Here is a 19093-nt window from a genome sequence, read left to right as displayed (position 1 = left end):
TTGTGGTATGATGGTTATGTTTTGACTTATGAAGCAGCATTTGAGTTAGTTGCCATGAATCTACATTATAACAATACGATACAGTTATGTAGTCACTTGCGCAATTGGGGACTTTTGAGGCCATCGTGTAGGCCACGAAGTAAATTGTTTAACAGGGCGAAATCACAAGAGTTGAAGTATTATAAAAAGCTGGTAACAATAAACGACAGTAACATCAAACTGACTATCTCCAAATCACGGGAATCACAAGTTCGCCTCATAACATGCGCAGCCAGCGCGGGGTTCCAATACTGACAACTCCAAACCTCAATAACGCATATCTTCGCTTAGAGCGTATACTTGAAAAGTAAGCTCTTATCACCCAATTTGAGCAATTCGTCTTCCGAAAATTGAGCTCTGACCGCCTCTTCAGAGATCTTTGACTTCTGTTTGTTCGCCCAGATATAGCTTAATTCCAGCAACAGAGCCGCGAGGACGCCGGAGGCGCCAAATGCCAGAGAAAGTCCGAAGCCCGTGTGGTAAGTAGGCGCTTCTTTGTCAAGATACATGAAGCTGCCAATGATACCTCCAATGTTACCCATGCAAATGCAAAAGGCAAGTCCAATTGCACGACGGCTAGCTGGAGCCAGGTTGTTGGCAGCCCAACTTGTGGCAGATGGATGAACAGGATAGATGCCCATACACGTCAATACAAGAGCAAAATAGCCTGGCCCTGTATGGCTTCCTCCTAGTTTGCCGTCGAATCCCATCACCACGGCGTATCCAATGGTGATGAGCAACATGGGAGCTGCAATGAAGGGCATCCGCCACAAAAAACGATCAGACAAGTACGCAAAGAAAATGGAAGAAATGCCTCCTGCCACATAGGCTGGTACCGTCATAAGCTGAGCAATAGTGTTGTTTGTAAAGCCCATTGCTTTGATAATTGAAGGCAGGGTGAATTTAGTTCCGTAAGAACAGGCCGAGATGCACAACAGAATGTATGCTTGGAGATAGAGCCTCCAGTTGGTGAGAACCATTTTGAATTCGTACCAGTTGAATCTCTTTTCAGAGTATTGTTCCGAGAAACGCCCGCCTTGCTTGACAAAATGTTGAAGTTCGAGAAATCTAATCTCATCCGCGGACAGCCATCTACCGGAAAGCGACGGCGAATCCACGAGAAAGAAGAAGCAAAGCACGCCGAGTAAAGTGGTAGCAATACCCTCGAGGAGGAAGATCCATCGCCACCCTTCATAGCCGCCGACACCATCCATCAACGCAATTGCAGCAGCTAAAAGGCCAGAAAATGCCCCTGATAAAGCACTGGTGCAGTAAAAGTATGCAATTCTTGTGGCAAGCTCTTTGGGCATGTACCAGAATGCGCAGAGATAAACGGCACCAGGATAGAATCCAGCTTCGAAGACGCCAAGAAGAAGTCGTACGGCAAGTAGGCCACCGAAATTCTTGACAACACCGTGCATAGTCATAACGATGCCCCAGAGAATGACGAGAGAGCCCAGATAAACCGAGGGCCTAAACTTCCTCAACAAAACATTGCTGGGAACTTCAAGCAAAATGTATGGAATGAAGAAAAGGGCCAGTATAACATTGTATTGGTTCCCAACGAGGTGTAGGTCTTCGGAAAGACCTTCGATCTTTGCGTTGCCAATGTTTGCGCGATCAAGCTGCGAGATAAGGTACAGTATTGCCAACATCGGTACCAGGCGCAAATCGATCTACAGCACATTCAGAAATCAGCGTCAAGTCAATTTGATTTGAGATTGCCGTTTAGGTTGTCTTACCTTTCTGACAATTTTCTTCCTCTGAGCTTCTGTTATACTGTTGTAGAAAGCTGCATCTTCTTCGCTTAAGCCCAAGACGGGTATATTGTCAATGACTGTTACTTGAGCAGACTTCTCAATATCATGGTTCGTATCATCTCTATCATCCACCATGACGATATCAGGTTTATCGACCTTGGTAGCGTCTCCCGCCATGCTGAAGCTTGATGAGAGATGTCAAAAGAATAATAATCTCGCTGGGATAGCTGGCGTGTCTCAGATTGTTGACCCAAGTAGGTTCTATAATGACTGAGTAGAAACACTAGAGAAGCTCACTGCTTCTTTGGTGATTGAATCACCTGGATGTGCCAACATTTTATTATAAACAAGAATTCCACCTGCTCCCACCCATACACTCGTACAACGGTGCCTCTACCGAATCCCCAGATTTTCATTAGCCCCGCGTTGATGATCTGGGGTAAGTTCCACTCACATTCAGCTAAAGAATGGTGGACTGAGCGGACCTTTTTCCGTAGCCAAGATGAAGATCATCGCGACGCCGGATAAAAGTCCGCAATATTGGATTATCGACAAAGCAACATCAGTGACGATTTCGATGAGCAAATCCGATATCATCACTCTTGGCAAGCTTAGTAACAGAGCACGGATATGGTTGACTTTGCTTCTTTGTGAAATAGGTCGCTCATTCCCGCTATCGTCGAAGGAGATTTCTCATGATATCGATATCGTATGAGTAGATCGAGCTAGAGACACCATGCCCGCTACAATCTACGTTCCTTCTTCTCGACCAGATACTCCCAGCAACGCGCCAGGACATATTCTCACTCAGTCTTCAAGCACTGCTACCAATGCATTCAAGTCTGATTCAGCATTACGAACAGTTGATGCGTTGGTACGCCAACGGGCTATCTCCTATCCCGAAGATCACATTGTCTCATACCCGAGATCAGGTATCGACTTCATAGACTACAACTTACGAGAACTTGATGTTTTTGCTTGGAGAGCGGCAAATCTATATGCGCAATATGTTCCCGCACGAAAGTCCTCTCAAGAAACGCCGCGTGTGGTAGCGCTCTTGGGTCTGTCAAACTTCGAGTATCTCATAACCTTGCTCGCTTTGACAAAACTTGGACATACGGTTTTGCTTGTTTCAACGAGAATCACAGTGGAAGCCGTTGAATCACTCATAAATGCTACATCAGCGGCTACAATTATTGCCGACAAGAGGCATTCCAATACCGCCAAAGCAGTCCAGGAACTAGTGCCCTCCCTGCAGCTCCTTGACATTGTTGACCGTGCGGTATTTGAGTACTCTATTGAGGCTCATGGCGATACTCAGCTGGATTCTCAGCTGGATGCTGAGATTGAGACCCAAAATATCGCTTTCATAATTCACTCTAGCGGTAAGTCCTCCACTGAGCCATGTTTTGACTAGTCAAATGTTGATGAGAGGACAGGATCAACTGGGCATCCAAAGCCGATATACCAATCTCACAAGTCATGCCTTGCAAATTATTCCGTGAGCATGAACATGAAATCTTTTATCACATTGCCATTGTTTCACAATCATGGTATTTGCAATTTTTTTCGAGCATTGCACAGCCGGAAGTCAATTCATCTCTACAACGCTGAGCTTCCGTTAACGCAAGACTACCTGCTCAAAATAATGCAAGCAAATAATTTTGAGATATTCTACGGGGTTCCGTATGCGCTGAAGCTACTCTCAGAGACACAGAAAGGCATCAGCGTTCTTCAAGAATTGAAGGTTGTGATGTATGGTGGCTCAGCCTGTCCCGATGATCTCGGAAACCTGCTTGTTGAGAATGGAGTTAATTTGATCGGTCATTACGGCGCGTGAGTCTATTTGCCACCCAATCAAATTCTCAATAACTGTAGTATTAACAATTAACAGGACAGAAGTTGGACAACTCATGACCTCTTTCCGAGCTGAGGGCGATAAAGAGTGGAATTATGTGCGAGAGAGTGAGAAACTGTCCAAGTTCTTGCAATGGGTTCCACGCGGCCCCAACCTATACGAATGCGTTGTATTGGATGGATGGCCATCTAAGGTGCAATCTAACCAGCCCGACGGCTCTTATGCCACCAAAGACCTGTTCCAGCCTCATCCAAGTATCCCTCGAGCATGGAAATACATTGCCCGACTTGACGATACTATAGTTCTTGTGAACGGCGAGAAATTCAATCCTGTTATGATGGAAGGAAAGATACGATCCAATAAAAATGTCGCCGAAGCCGTCGTATTTGGTGCTGGTCGAGCGCATCTTGGGATGCTGCTCATTCCAGCTGCACGATTGGCCGCTCGTACCAACGAGGAGATTCTTGATACGATTTGGCCAATCATCGAGTCAGCAAACAAATCTGCGGATGCATTTGCTCGAATCTCGCGCAACATGATTCGAGTATTGCCACACGATTGTTCATATCCTCGAACAGACAAAGGGAGCATAATCCGTCAGGCTTTTTATAAGCAATTTCAACAAGAAATTGAAGAGACATATGATCTTGCGGACACTGTGTCTGGGGAGCTTGTGCAGCTTGACCTCCCAGAGCTTCGCCAGTTTTTGAGAGGATTGCTTCAGAAGACCGCTGGCTCATCGACGGCCATTGCAGACGATGACGACTTTTTTGTGTTGGGTCTAGACTCTCTGCAAGCTATCCAAATGAGAAGTGAGATACTTAGGACAATTGACATTGGTGGGAATAAACTCGGACAACAAATCGTGTTCGAGCAGCCTTCGATCAATAGATTGAGTTCTTTCTTACTTAGCCTCCGAACTGGTGGCGATAAGAATGAGGGGCCATCAATCGAACAGCAGATGGAAAAACTCGTGGCGCAGTATTCGAGTGCGTTTATGTCCAAACCTTCTAGGTCATCCATAGTAAGTCCATTTATCCATGGTACTTTAAATCACATCCCCTTCTAACATTTGTTTGTGCCAGGTTGTTACGGGAGCTACCGGTTCTCTGGGGGCCCATGTCGTTGCAAAATTAGCTTCTCGACCAGATATTGACCGAATCTACTGCTTTGTCCGGGCTGATGATACATCTCATGGTCACAAACGAGTTGTGAGCTCGATGATACAAAGAAGGGTATACCATTCATTATCGCTGTCTTCCCGGCGCAAGATCGTGGTTCTACCCTCCGATCTAGCCGAACCAGATCTTGGCCTTTCCAAATCATCCTATGAGACAATAACCAGAGAATTGTCTGCTGTTATTCATTGTGCCTGGTCAGTCAACTTTAATATGCATCTATCCAGCTTCGAAAAGGGCAATATTGCAGGTGTATCTCACCTCATACATCTCTGTCAAGCCGCGCAGCCGCCGGCAACGATGAACCTTTGTTCATCTGTCAGTACATGTTCACAGGCGACAGTTACCCCGGTACCTGAACGCTCTCCAGACTTTGCATGGGCTCAGAACATGGGATATGCACAGTCTAAGTCGGTAGCTGAGCATATCTGTGCCAAGGCCTCTTCTCAAGGCGTTACGGCTCGCGTGCTGCGCGTCGGACAAATCATCGGAGATACAGAGCATGGTGTTTGGAATGCCCAAGAAGCGGTACCTATGATGATGCAAACCGCAATAACGATAGGAGCTCTACCGAAACTCCAAGAAACACCATCATGGCTACCTGTTGATGTTGTAGCAGATGCTGTCACAGACATATCGCTTTCGACTGCAGGTAGTCTCTTCGCCAATATCACCAATCCACGGGTCTTCAGCTGGAGCGATGACCTTCTGCCTGCTCTACGCAAATGTGGACTTGTCTTTGATGAAGTTGAGCCAAAGGAGTGGATTAAAAGATTACGAGCGTCGAACCTGGATCCAATCGCCAATCCACCCATCAAATTGACAGACTTCTTCGCATCCAAGTATGATAAGGATTCATTTAGCCCGTCAAAACTATTTGCCACCGATGTCGCAAGATCTTTCTCGCCAGCTTTGAGCAAAGTTCCCAGTCTGCTAGATGACCATGTCGCAAAGTTCATCGGTTACCTAAAGGAAAGGGCATGGAAGAAATCAACCTCTCCCTCTGGTGTTGAGAAATTGGCAATCGTCATGATCGGACCTTGCGGAACAGGCAAATCTACGATTGGAAAGCAGATATCACAAGCCCTTGATGTTCCATTTATCGAAGGCGATGAATTGCACTCTCGCCAGGCCGTTGAGAAAATGCGATCTGGAGTGAGCCTCACCGATGAGGATCGCATATCGTGGCTAGATCGAATCAATCAACGTGCAACGGGCACGCTTGTCGACCTTGCTTATGGTTCAGTGGTCATCAGCTGCTCTGCACTAAAAGAAGCATATCGTGACCAGATTCGTCACCATATGACTGCGCACAAGGTGAAAATTGTTTTTATCAGCCTAGAAGCCGACAGAGAGGTTCTTGTCGGGCGATTGCAAGACCGCAAGGGGCATTATATGGGTGAGGCATTGGTTGACAGCCAGATTGAGCTGTATGAGCCGCCTAGCAGTAAAGAATATGACATTGTATCCGTAGATGCAGGAAACGATGAGAAGACGGTATTGGAGACGGTTCATTGGCTACTAGAAGACGTCGTTAAATGGCTTTGAGGGCGCGTATGGCGCAGCTGTTGGTCGGAACAATGAATCGATATACAATTATTCTCTTATTGGTAGTCTTTGAGTTTCAACTTCACTTGTAGACGTTAGTTGTGAAATTGATCTTAATTTGATGTGACAGATGATAGAAGTCTTGTTTAACATTTTGTTTGCTTAATCCAATCGAATCTGCAGTGTTAGACCCTACCATTTGAATCGCTTTGTTTACAAAGGCTCCATCAGCACCAATGGCCCAGCCGGTACAATCAGAGGCCCTTGACTCTCCTGGACTATCCTCCATTTAGAATCCGCATACCCCAGAGCATAGCGCCCGATATTTGGTTCGGTAGTGCGATAAAACGCAGCTCTTAGTGGCCCCTCTTCATCCTGATCCCAGTACAATCTCCGAAGCCAGGAATGAAGTCGAGGATAGTCATGCCGAATTAACTTTAGATTGCATTGGAAGACGCTATGATAGGCAACGTCGAAACGCGCCAAGGTTGTGTAAAGGCGTATATCGGCCTCGGTGATGAAGTCTCCAAAGAGAAAGGGCTTGCCGTGACCAAGATGCTCTTCAAGGCGGTCAAGGGATGCGAATAGCGGACGTATGTTTTCGTCATACGATTCTTGCGATCTTGAGAAGCCGACCTTGTAAACCCCGTTATTGACGGTGTTGTACACCCAATCGTTCATCTCATCGATCTCAGCTCTGAGCTGTGGGGGATAGAGACCATGGCCAGGGCGGTTTTCTTCGCGGAGATGCTCTGGAAGGAACTCATCAAACTCAGAATAGAGCATACGAATAATCTCCGAAGATTCGTTGTTCACTAGGACATCGGCCTTTTTATCCCACAATACAGGGACTGTATATCGACCTGTGTAGTTGGGATCCGCTTTGAGGTACAGTTCTTTGAGCTTCTTGAATCCGTGGAGCGGGTCTTCTGTTAGTGAGCCCCCTTCGCCACTAAAGTACCACCCCTCAGGGCCCATGTGAAAATGAACCTGGTAGACATCAATGATGGAGTCGAGGCCTTTGAGAAGCCGCACTATCATGGTTCTATGGGCCTAAAGAAAAGTGTCAACTGTAATTCTTTCTTCAGTAGCTTTAGAGGATGTAAAATGGCATTGCACAACCAGTCTCACTTACCCATGGGCAACCAGGGGAGAGGTATAATGCATACCGACCCTTCTCAGCTGGAAACTGTGAATTCGGGTCCTTGGAGATGAAGTTTCGAAAAATACTGTCCGGTCGAGTGAAACGACCTTTATCGTGATAAACCTAGACGACCGGATTAATGATCAAGGACAATGATAGTGCCAGAGTTTGAGAGCTAGGCGCTATACCTGCTGAGCCGATGGCATTTTGTCCAACTAGCTGAAGTCTATCACCACGATTGGGTAAAGACTACTGCGGTGGTGCTATAATCAGGTAGGCCAATAGTATAACAATCTCCTGCACTCCTTTTAACGAAAATGTGAACGATGTTAAATATTGAATTACATCAATTTCGCGAATTACTTTTTACAATCGAATATCTCCCCATTATGAGCTTTTGAAGCAAATGCTCATGACGTGATGGATGAATAAGCTTACAAATCTGAAAGCCACGGCGCGGGGATGGTATTTCCAAGCCTTTGTCAACTCAAGCTAGGGCATTTTGAGCTACACATGGATTAGAGCATCGGCTTCGTTATATAGATATGTTATTGTATTTTATTAGCATTATGAAAGATAAATAGTCGTGATGAAATGCGGTATTACGTGTGGGGTTGAACGGGTCCCAAGCGATGGACATTCCTGGCAACCAACTGTGTGAAGAGTGCAATGTTTGTCTTCCACATCAGCACAGAAATAACTACCGTTACGTAAAGTATTAGTAAATACAGCGCAAGAAAAGGAGTGTGACTGAAAACAGCCTTGTTAGGAGTTATCATGTCCAAATAATAAAGAAAAAGTGTGTCCGTAAGCATGCATGCACTATATGTTGCTCCTCAGCACTTGCGAGAAGAACAAAATACAAAGTCTAAGAATTAAGCATACGGCTAGACATAGCAATAGGTTAAAGAGTTAAATACGAAATAAGGGCAGTAGCAATATCGCGCTCAGCCAAGTAAGAAACAAATTCCCTTCACATGGCCTTTTCTGATAGGCTAGATGGTAGGTTCATGTTTGTAGCACTCTTTTCAATGTCAGCACGCTATGCAGAATATAGTTGTGCTACGGAAGATGATTTCGGGGGTTTTTATGTTTATTTTCGTCCTCAAGCGCTGGGTGACAGTGTTGTCAGATAACCGGTCTTGTCAGATTACCGGTCGGTCCCACCATTGACCCCAGGTAAACTAATGGATCTCGACGTAAATGCAATCCCGCAACACCAATCTTTCGAAACAAATATTGTTGTTTTGTTATTTGGGCTTCCAGTAGTTGTGATATGGACTGCTTTGGTCTCTTCTTTCAGAATACAGACTCAAAGCTAGATCAGTTTCCCTAGTGGAATATGCCAACCTTAAGAGCTTTCTGTTCAACGGCACAATAGCATAGTCAAATGCTATCCTAACCCAGATGTCGTGTGTCAAATGATTCTATTCATCTGCCGTTTACTACAACTACAAACAGAATCAGTAAACAAAAGGGATATCACCCATGCTGCGTCGCTTAACGAAGAGTGTCCCCTAGTTGTCTCCACTACCCAATCAATAGGGGAGAGTTGATTGCAATACGGCGGTCAAGAGTTCATGCGTTATGAAGACATCTGACGCCTACGGAGAGTATATGTAGATGAACTAAGATTGGCACTTTGGCACGAAAGAAAAAGACTGGATGTATAAATAGGCTGCCTCTGTCGTTCTTTTGGGGGCGAACAAAGTCCACTACTCGGTGCGTCCGTGGGTTTCCTTGTGCCCATTGTTTTCTCCTCTGATACTACTTGTACATACCTGAATATTGTCAAGGTTCTTAATTCCAGTATTTGAACACCCCGTACTCCATCATTCGCCGATGGTTCAGAAGCGACACCATCATACCGCAACACCGTAGCTCTAGTCCGTAACACCGCAGTCTTGACCTGTGACAGGCTCTGGTCCACATTTATGCACTCTAAATCAACACGATAAACGCCTTGGTCAGACCTCTAGCGTGGTCTTTAGTGTCAACCAACCCAACTCATACATCGGGCCTCTAAGTTGGCAACTGGATGCCCCGCTGGAAGTCTGACCAAAGGGCCTTAGCGATACGCCGCCAAGCTGCAAACGGCTAAAATCTGACTGATATATATCATAAAACCGAGCAAGAAACTCCGTCCAGTCGTTGTTCAATAACTAATCAAAGCTAATCATGGGATATTTTTATTTCTACTGTTCAAGCTGGGTAGCCTACTATGGAATTAATTTGTCGTAGTCTTCTTCGATCGGCTATATAAGATGATATCCATTCGTATCTAGTGTGTCGTAATGTGGCTGAACAAACGACATCATAGTTCCTTTGTAGATACAGAGACCTGCCGTTGAAAATATCCTTCATTCCAATATGTCAACATCCTCCGGCAGCATTACAACTTTTGATGGGGTAACTCTCCGATACATCACTGCCGGAAAAGAGTCTGATCCTGTTCTACTCTTGCTTCCTGGCTGGTTCCAAACTGCGATTCAATGGCGAAAGCAAATTGCACATTTCAGCACCAAGTACCATGTTATAGCAATTGACCATCGTGGTCAGGGTGATTCCGACAAGCCTGGTCGAGGGTACCGAGTGACGAGATTGGCTGCAGACTTGAACGATATCATCACTCAATTGGACCTAAAAGACGTGGTTCTCTGTGGACACTCTATGGGCTGTTCCGTAATTTGGGCATATTGGGATGCTTTTGAAGCTTCTCGCACACGAGTTTCTCGACTCATACTTGTCGACCAATCACCTTGTATGACTGCAGATCCAGCATGGGAACCAGGTGTTGCAAAGACTTTAGGAGCGATATTCACACCTGGCAAGGCTCACGAAATGGGAATCAGTTTCCGCAGTCAAGGAGGCTACGAATTTGCATCAGGATTCTTGAAGTCTTTGTTCTCACCACTGCTGAGTACGGAAGACTTTGAATGGACGGCACAGCAATGCAGTAAGATGAAGCTGGAGGATGCCGCGGCGCTGTTGGTAAACCACGTGGCACTAGATTGGAGAGATGCTCTTCCAACAATCACTATTCCCACACTCGTTGTCGGCGCTGAAGGAAGCGTTTTCGGTGGAGAGTGCAGCCGATGGGTAGCTTCGCACATACCAGGCAGCAAGGTTGAGATTTTTGAGGAAGATGAGGGTGGCAGTCACTTTATGTTTTGGGAAAACGATGCCAAATTTAACAAGGTAGTTGAGGAGTTCCTACAGAGTTGAGAGCTTCCGTTTAGCATATTGTCAATGAAGTCTTACTCCCTACCTAAAAGATTGGTTATGAAACCTGACTTATGTATATAGCTTCAAAAGCTCACGGCTGCATCCTGACGCTGCTGGTGGCTATCAATTTACTAATGTAGCCGCTTATCAGTGCTTCGGGCTATTTCTATACTTAGGAGGTTATGTTCTCCTATCACGAATCTACTTGAAAGCCTGGTTTATATCTCAAAATAACAAATTAATTTATTTTACCTGCATCAAACAGGACTTCAATGATAGGCTTGATGCATGATTTGAAGGAAAAGTAACAGTCGTGTTCAAAGATCATCATCCTCATCCGGAAGAGGAAGCATTGGAACACCGGGCATCTCATGCGAAGGAGGGCCATATCTGTCAAGGATGGATGGTTCGCCGAGGTTCGCGGGGACATGTCTGAATAGCGGGTCTGCGGCGTTTCTTTTGGCTGTTTCACTCACCACTCCTCCTTTTCTCTTGATAGAGAGTTCCGACTCGAACGTGATAGTCAAGATGTAATAGTCCAGTTTGCCACCCTTGGGTTTTTGATAATTTGTTCTGTGCTTCTTGTACCAAGCACTCGAACCAGACCAGCGGGATACCTGATGACACTTACCCGACACATCGGCGTACAAAATAGTGCCACCAAATCGCCCAAAGAACCAATTTTCGGCAATATGTTTGCCAATGGCGTCAACTCGGTCTTTCAAGTGTTCCAGAGTTTCGAGCTCGATCCTGAACTCGCTTGTTGAAGGCGAAAAGCCACTGGAAACTGCGCTGATCCAGTCAGCTTTAAAATACAAGGGCATGTCGGGAGACTCCCAATCCCAGCCCCACCAGTCAATATAGCGAATTGTCAAGGTGATTCGGCGGGGATGCAATCCAGGGATCGATAGTAGTACACCCAAGTCGCCGTGCTCTAGGCGGCGCGTGTTTGCAAACACATGGATGCTCTCAATCTCAACCTTTTCTTGGCCCTGCTTCGCCATTTCACCTAGCAGAAGCGTCAACTTTGTTGCGTTGCCGTTCCATTGGCCACTCCCGGGCGGTACATGCGGGCCACATAGCCAGTGTATCTGCTCCTTGAGAGCAAACGGCAGAAACCACGTCTCGCGATAAATGGCACGGCATGTCCTTAGCAACTCAGTGCTCGTCCTGCGAGGTGCGCGATGGGAGGGCCGCCAGAAGGAAGCTTTGGAATCGTATAAGAGAGGTCGACGCCTGTCTTCGTAATCAGACAGCGCATAGGTAAATATCTTGGTGCGAACTTCTGGTGGAATGAGAGAGAACAATGGTGAATCTTGTTGTTTATGGCTCCTTTTCGAGAGGAGTCGCTGGTGGAGAGGCACTGCCGAGTTTCTGAGACCCGGGCGGCGGGAGTAACGTTGACCCTGAGGGCCTGTTGTGGACTGAGTTGTGAAGTTCATATTGGAAAAACATAAAGTGACACAACATGAATAGTTTGAGAATTAGACGCTGTATGTAAATTTGCTAGTGACATTTATAATCAGCATTAGTTAGAATGTTTGTTGTTGTGATTGGAGAGGCACAAAATAGGCAGCAAATAGGCAGCAGTGGAGAGAGGGGTTTCTATTCGTGGTGCAGATGTGACCATGCGTTTGTCGGCTTAGCGTGTGTGTTTCATAGAATACGTGTGTGAATACGCCTTTAATATGCTGATTCGGCGTCGTTGGATTCCTACAGCCAACTCTCATTCTTGAAGGAGCATCATCCCTGTCCCTTGTTTATCACACGAATCACCACAGTAGCCTCACTGTACGGAATAATTAGCTGTGCTGACGATATGACTCTGCCCTATAAGCTTCTCGAATCACGCTGAAGCTTCGGAGGTGGGCCTGTAGATTGACTTTAATGTCTCTGTGCGGCATTGCCCGTTTATCGGGATGTAACCTTATTTAAATTTAGACATTGATCGACAGAGCTTCACCACCTGGTTTGTGTTGTTGAGATGATAACTCGTGACTCTCTTGCTTTGGCCAGCCCCGCTGCCATCGATGAAGTTGTTATTGCGACGAATTCAACCATTTAATCTTAAAATCGGCTAGATCAGTTTGTTAAACAGTCTCTCCGTATTGTCTGTAACCAATGAAGTGCACATAGAGCCTTCTCTCAGTGGCTGCTGCCTTGTGCATCTCATGATGTAGCCGTCGATTTAATATGTACACAAAACAGCGCAACGGATGAGGCTAAGAGTTGCAGAGCTAGTAGCATACAGTTCATACACAAAACAATTATGTTGCAATTGAAACACTATACTAAGCAGTTGGCTATATCTCAGGTATGCCTCCTAATCTATCAGCGGGCACCTTCTCCATCTCGATCACATCCACCTTGTCGCTGACCCTGTGTTCCAGCACGTAGTTGCGGAATTGTCTAGTCGGTATCTTCTTGTCAAACATTTCGTTAATTTCCTCTAAACTCCGCCCTTTCATCTCCGGGACACAGAAATAGGCAAAGAAAAATGAGCATATAGCTAGAGCTCCGAATATGAAGCCCACCTTACCCCCCAAATTTGCGTATGGCGCATTGAGTAGATACGGAGTAAAGAATGAAAAGAGGAAGCTATGATAAAAAATTAGCAATGAGTTCTCTGCAATGGAGGGATAGTTCATAGTAAACTTACTTCGTCACAACATTGACAATGGAAGCAACTCTCTGGGTCTTGTCACGTAATCGCGACGCTGGAAGTTCCGTCGTAACGATGTAGTTCATGGGATCCCAGCTGAAGCACAAACTGGCCGATGATAGAGCCGTAGCAGCCACTATCACTTGTTTTTGAACAAGCGAGGGATTCGCCGACGTTCCGATGCCTCCCATGGTGAATAGCCAAATCACCTGGAGAACTGAGCCCGTCATGAGGATTGGACGGCGACCAACCTTGTCTGTAATCGAGATTCCGATCAGACAACAGGTGAAGTTGATACATGAGCTCATGATGGAATAATTAAAGGGATTAATGGAGCCGATGGATTGGACAAAGAGGGTCCCGTATGCGGCGGTGAATGGGGATCCTGTGGCTTGGATGAAGAAATTCATGCCCATGGCAACAAGTGTGCGTCGCCGGTTGGTGCCTCGAAAAAGATCAGAATACCGTCCTTTGTTGTGCTCCTCGACGAGAGAGAGCCTCAGTAGCTCAAGGTCTTCAAGCGCATTGTACTCTGGGTCGGAACCGCGGAGTGTTTGCAGAGACCGAAGAGCATCTTCCTCCCTATCCTGGAGTAGTAGCCATCGAGGGGATTCGGGGATGAACCAGACGCATGATGCGACTGTCAACGGGACAAGGTAGAAGAGACCCATTGGAATTCTCCAAGCTGCATTGCTCGAAAGCCCACTTGTGCCGCGGCAGACGCTGTTTATGATGACACCGCCGAGCAACAAGCTGGTTTGATACGTTCCAACAGCGAAGCCTCGAATGGGAGCAGGGACAATCTCGGCTTGGAATGGGGGACATGTAGAGAGTTCCATGCCGATATATGTGTAGTTAAGGATGCGACCCGCGAGGACTTGTCCTCTAGTTGTGGCCGAGATGAGCACTGTCGCGGACATCATAGCCCAAAGGGACATGCAAAACATGGACATCCTACGGCCATAGCGAGCACTGATAATGCTTCCGATGTAAAGACCTAAAGTAATGATGGATTAGATATATCCTGTTCTTGTTGTCATCAAGCGTTGTGTATGTCGACGTACCAACAGCGAAGCCAATGAAGTTGAGGCTGTTCAGAAGAGACAGGTAGTAGGTGGGTATGGCATATGTGTTGGTTTTTGGGTTAAAGTCTCCGAATTGCTTCTTATATGCCAGCATCGCTTGACTTGTAGCAATCCCCTGGTTGTCAAAGCCATAGTTGAAGGTAGACAAGGCAATCAGAGAGACGGAGAGTGCCAGCCGAGGGGTAAAGTGCCGAGCGAATCGGTTTTCTCGAAGAAATGATAGTACCATTGTCGGGAGCGCTGAATTCTGAGCTGAAGAACCTGCGATTGTATTTGCAATATTGTTGGATATTGTCGAGTATATATACTCGAACTTAGCCGATGAGCGATCTTCACCCGGGGCATTGGAAGAAAGCAATATTTGCTATTGAGTGATTCAAGCGGCCATCACGTCTTCGCCGAACCATGCTCCGGTTGTTCAAAACTACCACGAATGGTACTAGGCCATGCCTCGTTGAGACGACGCAGCTGTCGCCTTACCAGCATTCGGTGATAGCGCCCCGTTGAGATGTAGGTCTGAAGTTGGCAAACGAAGCTCGGTGGACTCAATCATGTGAATTGGGAGCTAGAAAATCTTTCCGCGTTGTCAAAAATCTTTCCGCGCGTAAGCAGAATCGGAGCTAATTTAGAGAGAAGAGGCGGTCATCTTTGAAGGCAGCGCTGACTCGCCTTCGTACGGTCGCCTAACTCTTAGTCTATGGCGCGATGAATTTAAAACCACACGGGTTGAGAGATTTGAAACGACCCCATTTACTAATTACTTGTTCACTAGAATCGGAAAACTGAATGATCGAACACGAGTTGGGATGAAGATGTCACGGACGAGAAGGATCAGCGGTGATGGTTTACACGATGCATCCCACCCACTCTCCCATCTAATGTCAGGTACGCACGATGCCAGGCACGAGATTCAATCACATCTCATCGTCTCGCATCCCCGCATCAGATTCTCCACAGTGCTGGGGTCTAACGCCCCCACAGGACGTGGCAACAGACTAGCATCAAACTCAATATCGTAGCCAAGATGAGGCCAAGTGAAGTTGGAGCCACCAGATTCTTCGCATCTTGCACCTCCTTGTGATGAATACGACCCGAATTCGGACTTAAAGATGGCTCGGGACAGGGCCTGTGATGCATGTGCAGCTCGAAAGGTGAGATGTGATCGGGGGTTGCCATGTAAACGATGCCAGAGCCTCTCGATCCAATGCGTGGCCGAGAGGAGGAAGCTGAAGGCCGGCCCGAAGGGGCCCTGGGCACAAAGGAAACGAGAAGCTCTGTTAAATAATAAATCGGCAATGGAAGCGACGATGATTAATAGAAAAGCCCCAATTCCCGTGTCCGATGGCGATACTCATTCACAGTCGTCAAATCAGCCTCACATCTACCCTGGCATGAATCGCGTCCCGTCTTCCGCTTTTGAACATTATCTTGGTCTTTATCAGCAAGCTCTATATCCCGTCTGGCCCGTTGTCAACATAGAGACTCTCCTCAACCGACTCCGGGACTCCACCGACATCGAAGCATACGCCCTCGCCGCAGCGGTCAGTGCAGTCACAATAGCACAGCTCAAGCCTGCATCTCATGAAGCACTTGGCCGATTTGGAGGTGATGATGGAGCATTCATGGCTTCCGAATCCTCAAGAGCGAGGCATGAGCTGGATTACCTGGAACATCCATCCATCAGCGTTTTACTAACTTCATTCTTCTTACACGTATCATATGCAAACCGCGGCCATATTCGAAAGGGAGCTATGCTGCTACGAGAAGCAATCACATTTGCGCAGATGCTGAGTCTCGATAAGGCGGGTCATTATGCAAACCTCCCTAAACTTGAGGCTCAGCGGCATTTGCGCACAATCTGGCTATTGTTTGTAACGGAAAGGTGAATAGAACCTCTTATCCTAGTTCAGCCCATGATTGAAGGCCACTAACAGATATATGATACACTCCAGAGGTCACACTACACGATTTGACTTTCCGAGGATACTACAGCTTGACCCTGATCTACCTGAACTTGAAGTGGATGAGAATCCCCCGATTCTATTTGCCTTCATCAGTCTGAGCAAACTTTTCCAGAGCTTTGCCAACGCCATGGATGGCGATGGATCCTCGCAAACACACGAGTATTTTGCCTCCATGCATGCTCGCCTAAGGGGAGTTCAGCAAGCTTCGTGGAATTCCACCGACCTGCAGAGAGCAGATTTTCTCCTGACACAACAGTGGATGAGAGTCGTTTTGTGGAAAACATCCATGTATTACATCAATCTTCTGCCCAATGCAGCAGATGAAGGCCTCAGCTTGTCTTTCCCGGATCAGATCGCGCGAAATGTCGTTCAGAACATTGATAGGTTTCCTCGGTCTGTCATTGAAGCACACGGCCTCGGGATGGTGTGTAGTAATCAGCTCAGCTTCAGGTGATCTACGACTAACATGATCTTCTCTTAGGAAATGAAGTTGTTTGAAGTGGCAATGTCACTAGCCGACATCCTGCTATGTCTGCCTTCGACATTTCAGGGCAAGCAACTGATGAATGTTGGTCCACGAGACGTTTTGAACCGCCTTTCTGAGTTTCTGACATGTTTCCGGGGCGGTGGCGATAATATTAAGCTCCAAATTCTGCACGACAAGATGCAGGAAATTTCGAGCAGCATTGCTCGGCAGCCTCGCCTTCTCGAGGACGAGCAGGAGCAGGAGCGAGAGCAAGAAGTTGACGGCCTCGACTGGACATGACCCTGGAAGATTGGAAAATGCGACCAGCGTTATTCCATGCTTTCTCAGAAGAAAATAAGCCCGACTTATGACTGCGTGTTTCCTGGTGCCGCCAAGTCAAAGTCAAATCGATCCGGAATCTTCAACCCTGCATCAATGTGTCCTTGCATCTCCGACAATGACACTCCATCTCGTACCAGCCATGCGTCTTTTGTCATTCGCTGCCAGTCTTCGAGCTCTTTTCGGAATCCAAGCAGAAGCTCTCTGTATTCCGGACGATCCGCCAAGTTCACCACTTCTCTCTGGTCTTCCTGCATGTCATACAGCTCCTCCGGAGGCCGTCGGATGTATGCTTCCAAGGAGCGCTCTCCGACTTTCACCGGGAACTGAGAATTGCGAATACCTTCCCATGACAATGAGGCATAGAGATCGGTTGAGAAGGGGAAGTCGAGCTTCCATGCTATGTTGCGATGGTATTTGTAGCGCGATGTGCGCATGAATCGCGTTGGATAATAGTTTGTGACCTCGTGAAAAGTATGGGACCCAAATACTTTTGTCCAGTCGTCATGTGTATTAGTTTCATCAATGATTGGAAGAATGGAGCGACCGAGTCGAGGAGGAGAGGTTGAGGCAGAAGATGTGGTAGAACCGTGTCCCGCCCAGTCAAGGAATGTCGGTAGGAGGTCAATAAAAGAAATAATATTCGGATTCTTCAGTCCAGGTTTTCCTTGAGGGTTCCGTATAATTAAAGGTAATCTTACACCCGCGTCGTAAAGGGTTGTCTTTGAATTGAGAAACGGTGGGCCATTGTCGCTCGTCAAAACAACGAGCGTGTCGTTGATGAAGCCAGCTTTTTTCAACGCCTCCATGATTGAGCCGAATCCCCGATCAACTCGGCCAACGGAGCGGTAGTACTCAGCCATCTCCTGGCGAACTTCGGGAATGTCATTGAGAAAGCTGGGAACAGTAATCTTTGCAGGATCATAAGTTGCGTCCGGACCAGATACGCTCTCATCACCATTGCCGAATCCACCACGAGTCGAGTCCCGATGAGGATCCATGAATCCCACAGTCAGAAAGAACGGCCTGGGGTCATCCTTTGCCGATTGAAAGAATAAATCAGCCTGCTCGGCAACCCAAGAAACGTCTCGGGTTGGACTTTCTCTTCGCACCTCCCACGGATACACATGGTTGGGACCGACATGGATTTTTCCAATAATGCCGGTTTGATAACCAACATCATTGAAGAGCTTGGGAGCAGTGTCAATGTTATCAAAGGTCATGAAATGGTGGTTGGAATGCTCCAGGCCGTATTGCCCGTTTTGATGCGTGTGGAGACCGGTGTAGATGACGGATCGGCTTCCACTGCAAGATGCTGTACTGGCAAAGGCATTGTCAAATAGTGTGCCTTCAGAAGCTAGCTGGTCAATATTGGGCGTTGATATTGTAGAATCGCCGTAGCAGCCAAGGGATTTGCCCATGTCGTCTGCTATGACGAGGAGAATGTTTTTCTTTGGCGCCATGATGCCGTTGCTGTATCCAGCGTCGTGGACTTATTGTACTTTCGCTATAAGAGCCTTTAGGATCGTGAAATTTATACAGTCAGCCAACAAAGCAGAAGATGCAAAGCGGGCAACAATTAACCCCATAATCTGGGGGATCCTGATTTTCTATATATATATCGTCATTACAGCGTGGTTCCACCTGAGGCTAAGACACTAAGAAAACAACATTGGTGGATAGATTTGCGGAAAGTTTTTTTTGGAGGTGCCGCATGATAATCTCCCCCAGCCGCCCTCTATGTAGCTGCCAAGGGAATTAAAAAACAAGCCGCTCTTATTTCCATTCGGGAGGCTTCCGATTGTCAAATTGCATGCAAGTAATC

General features: G+C 46.8%; 8 protein-coding genes across 8 annotated transcripts; 3 read left to right on the top strand and 5 right to left on the bottom strand.

The window, feature by feature from the left end:
- Window positions 1-326: 326 nt before the first annotated feature.
- V8C40DRAFT_273600 (major facilitator superfamily domain-containing protein) lies at window positions 327-1934 on the bottom strand (the record flags this gene model as incomplete). Its single annotated transcript, XM_083220507.1, has 2 exons — window positions 327-1715; window positions 1782-1934. The coding sequence occupies 2 exons, from the start codon at window positions 1932-1934 to the stop codon at window positions 327-329; spliced, it is 1542 nt and encodes a 513-aa protein (XP_083076605.1).
- Window positions 1935-2535: 601 nt separating this feature from the next.
- On the top strand, window positions 2536-6456 carry V8C40DRAFT_285665 (uncharacterized protein; the record flags this gene model as incomplete). Its single annotated transcript, XM_083222417.1, has 4 exons — window positions 2536-3184; window positions 3239-3635; window positions 3694-4681; window positions 4743-6456. The coding sequence occupies 4 exons, from the start codon at window positions 2536-2538 to the stop codon at window positions 6381-6383; spliced, it is 3675 nt and encodes a 1224-aa protein (XP_083076604.1). The 3' UTR covers window positions 6384-6456.
- Window positions 6457-6476: 20 nt separating this feature from the next.
- Window positions 6477-7944, bottom strand: V8C40DRAFT_238148 (glutathione S-transferase). Its single transcript, XM_083214386.1, has 3 exons — window positions 7716-7944; window positions 7519-7650; window positions 6477-7436 (listed from the first exon to the last, which is right to left on the bottom strand). The coding sequence occupies exons 1-3, from the start codon at window positions 7731-7733 to the stop codon at window positions 6597-6599; spliced, it is 990 nt and encodes a 329-aa protein (XP_083076603.1). The 5' UTR covers window positions 7734-7944; the 3' UTR covers window positions 6477-6596.
- A 1760-nt stretch (window positions 7945-9704) lies between these two features.
- V8C40DRAFT_285661 (alpha/beta fold hydrolase) lies at window positions 9705-10752 on the top strand (the record flags this gene model as incomplete). Its single annotated transcript, XM_083222416.1, has 1 exon — window positions 9705-10752. The coding sequence occupies exon 1, from the start codon at window positions 9898-9900 to the stop codon at window positions 10750-10752; it is 855 nt and encodes a 284-aa protein (XP_083076602.1). The 5' UTR covers window positions 9705-9897.
- Window positions 10743-12304, bottom strand: V8C40DRAFT_238145 (uncharacterized protein). Its single transcript, XM_083214385.1, has one exon. The coding sequence runs from the start codon at window positions 12192-12194 to the stop codon at window positions 11070-11072; it is 1125 nt and encodes a 374-aa protein (XP_083076601.1). The 5' UTR covers window positions 12195-12304; the 3' UTR covers window positions 10743-11069.
- Window positions 12305-12831: 527 nt separating this feature from the next.
- V8C40DRAFT_165243 (general substrate transporter) lies at window positions 12832-15018 on the bottom strand. The gene is made up of 3 exons (XM_083211527.1): window positions 14479-15018; window positions 13412-14411; window positions 12832-13350 (listed from the first exon to the last, which is right to left on the bottom strand). Exons 1-3 carry the CDS (start codon window positions 14726-14728, stop codon window positions 13056-13058), a joined length of 1545 nt encoding a protein of 514 aa, XP_083076600.1. The 5' UTR covers window positions 14729-15018; the 3' UTR covers window positions 12832-13055.
- A 185-nt stretch (window positions 15019-15203) lies between these two features.
- V8C40DRAFT_238141 (uncharacterized protein) lies at window positions 15204-17916 on the top strand. The gene is made up of 3 exons (XM_083214384.1): window positions 15204-16381; window positions 16452-16887; window positions 16945-17916. Exons 1-3 carry the CDS (start codon window positions 15609-15611, stop codon window positions 17227-17229), a joined length of 1494 nt encoding a protein of 497 aa, XP_083076599.1. The 5' UTR covers window positions 15204-15608; the 3' UTR covers window positions 17230-17916.
- V8C40DRAFT_165229 (alkaline-phosphatase-like protein) lies at window positions 17107-18808 on the bottom strand. The gene has a single exon (XM_083211526.1). The coding sequence runs from the start codon at window positions 18729-18731 to the stop codon at window positions 17295-17297; it is 1437 nt and encodes a 478-aa protein (XP_083076598.1). The 5' UTR covers window positions 18732-18808; the 3' UTR covers window positions 17107-17294.
- Window positions 18809-19093: the final 285 nt, after the last annotated feature.

The sequence above is a fragment of the Trichoderma camerunense genome (assembly GCF_050948025.1).
Source record: "Trichoderma camerunense strain CBS 138272 chromosome Unknown V8C40scaffold_4, whole genome shotgun sequence".
Taxonomy (NCBI): Eukaryota; Fungi; Ascomycota; class Sordariomycetes; order Hypocreales; family Hypocreaceae; genus Trichoderma; species Trichoderma camerunense.
The sequence above is the reverse complement of the archived record's forward strand: the minus strand, read 5'-3'. Positions and strand labels throughout refer to the sequence as shown.

Coding starts and splice junctions, on each gene's coding strand:
- V8C40DRAFT_165229 (XM_083211526.1), bottom strand. CDS start 18,731: ATGGCGCCAAAGAAAAACATTCTCCTCGTCATAGCAGACGACATGGGC.
- V8C40DRAFT_238148 (XM_083214386.1), bottom strand. Junction 7,437..7,518: donor TCTCCCCTGGTTGCCCATGG/GTAAGTGAGACT, acceptor ACTTTTCTTTAG/GCCCATAGAACCATGATAGT.
- V8C40DRAFT_238145 (XM_083214385.1), bottom strand. CDS start 12,194: ATGAACTTCACAACTCAGTCCACAACAGGCCCTCAGGGTCAACGTTAC.
- V8C40DRAFT_238141 (XM_083214384.1), top strand. CDS start 15,609: ATGGCTCGGGACAGGGCCTGTGATGCATGTGCAGCTCGAAAGGTGAGA. Junction 16,382..16,451: donor CTATTGTTTGTAACGGAAAG/GTGAATAGAACC, acceptor GATACACTCCAG/AGGTCACACTACACGATTTG. Junction 16,888..16,944: donor AAGCACACGGCCTCGGGATG/GTGTGTAGTAAT, acceptor ATCTTCTCTTAG/GAAATGAAGTTGTTTGAAGT.
- V8C40DRAFT_165243 (XM_083211527.1), bottom strand. CDS start 14,728: ATGGTACTATCATTTCTTCGAGAAAACCGATTCGCTCGGCACTTTACC. Junction 14,412..14,478: donor CTTCATTGGCTTCGCTGTTG/GTACGTCGACAT, acceptor TCATTACTTTAG/GTCTTTACATCGGAAGCATT. Junction 13,351..13,411: donor ATTGTCAATGTTGTGACGAA/GTAAGTTTACTA, acceptor TTTTTATCATAG/CTTCCTCTTTTCATTCTTTA.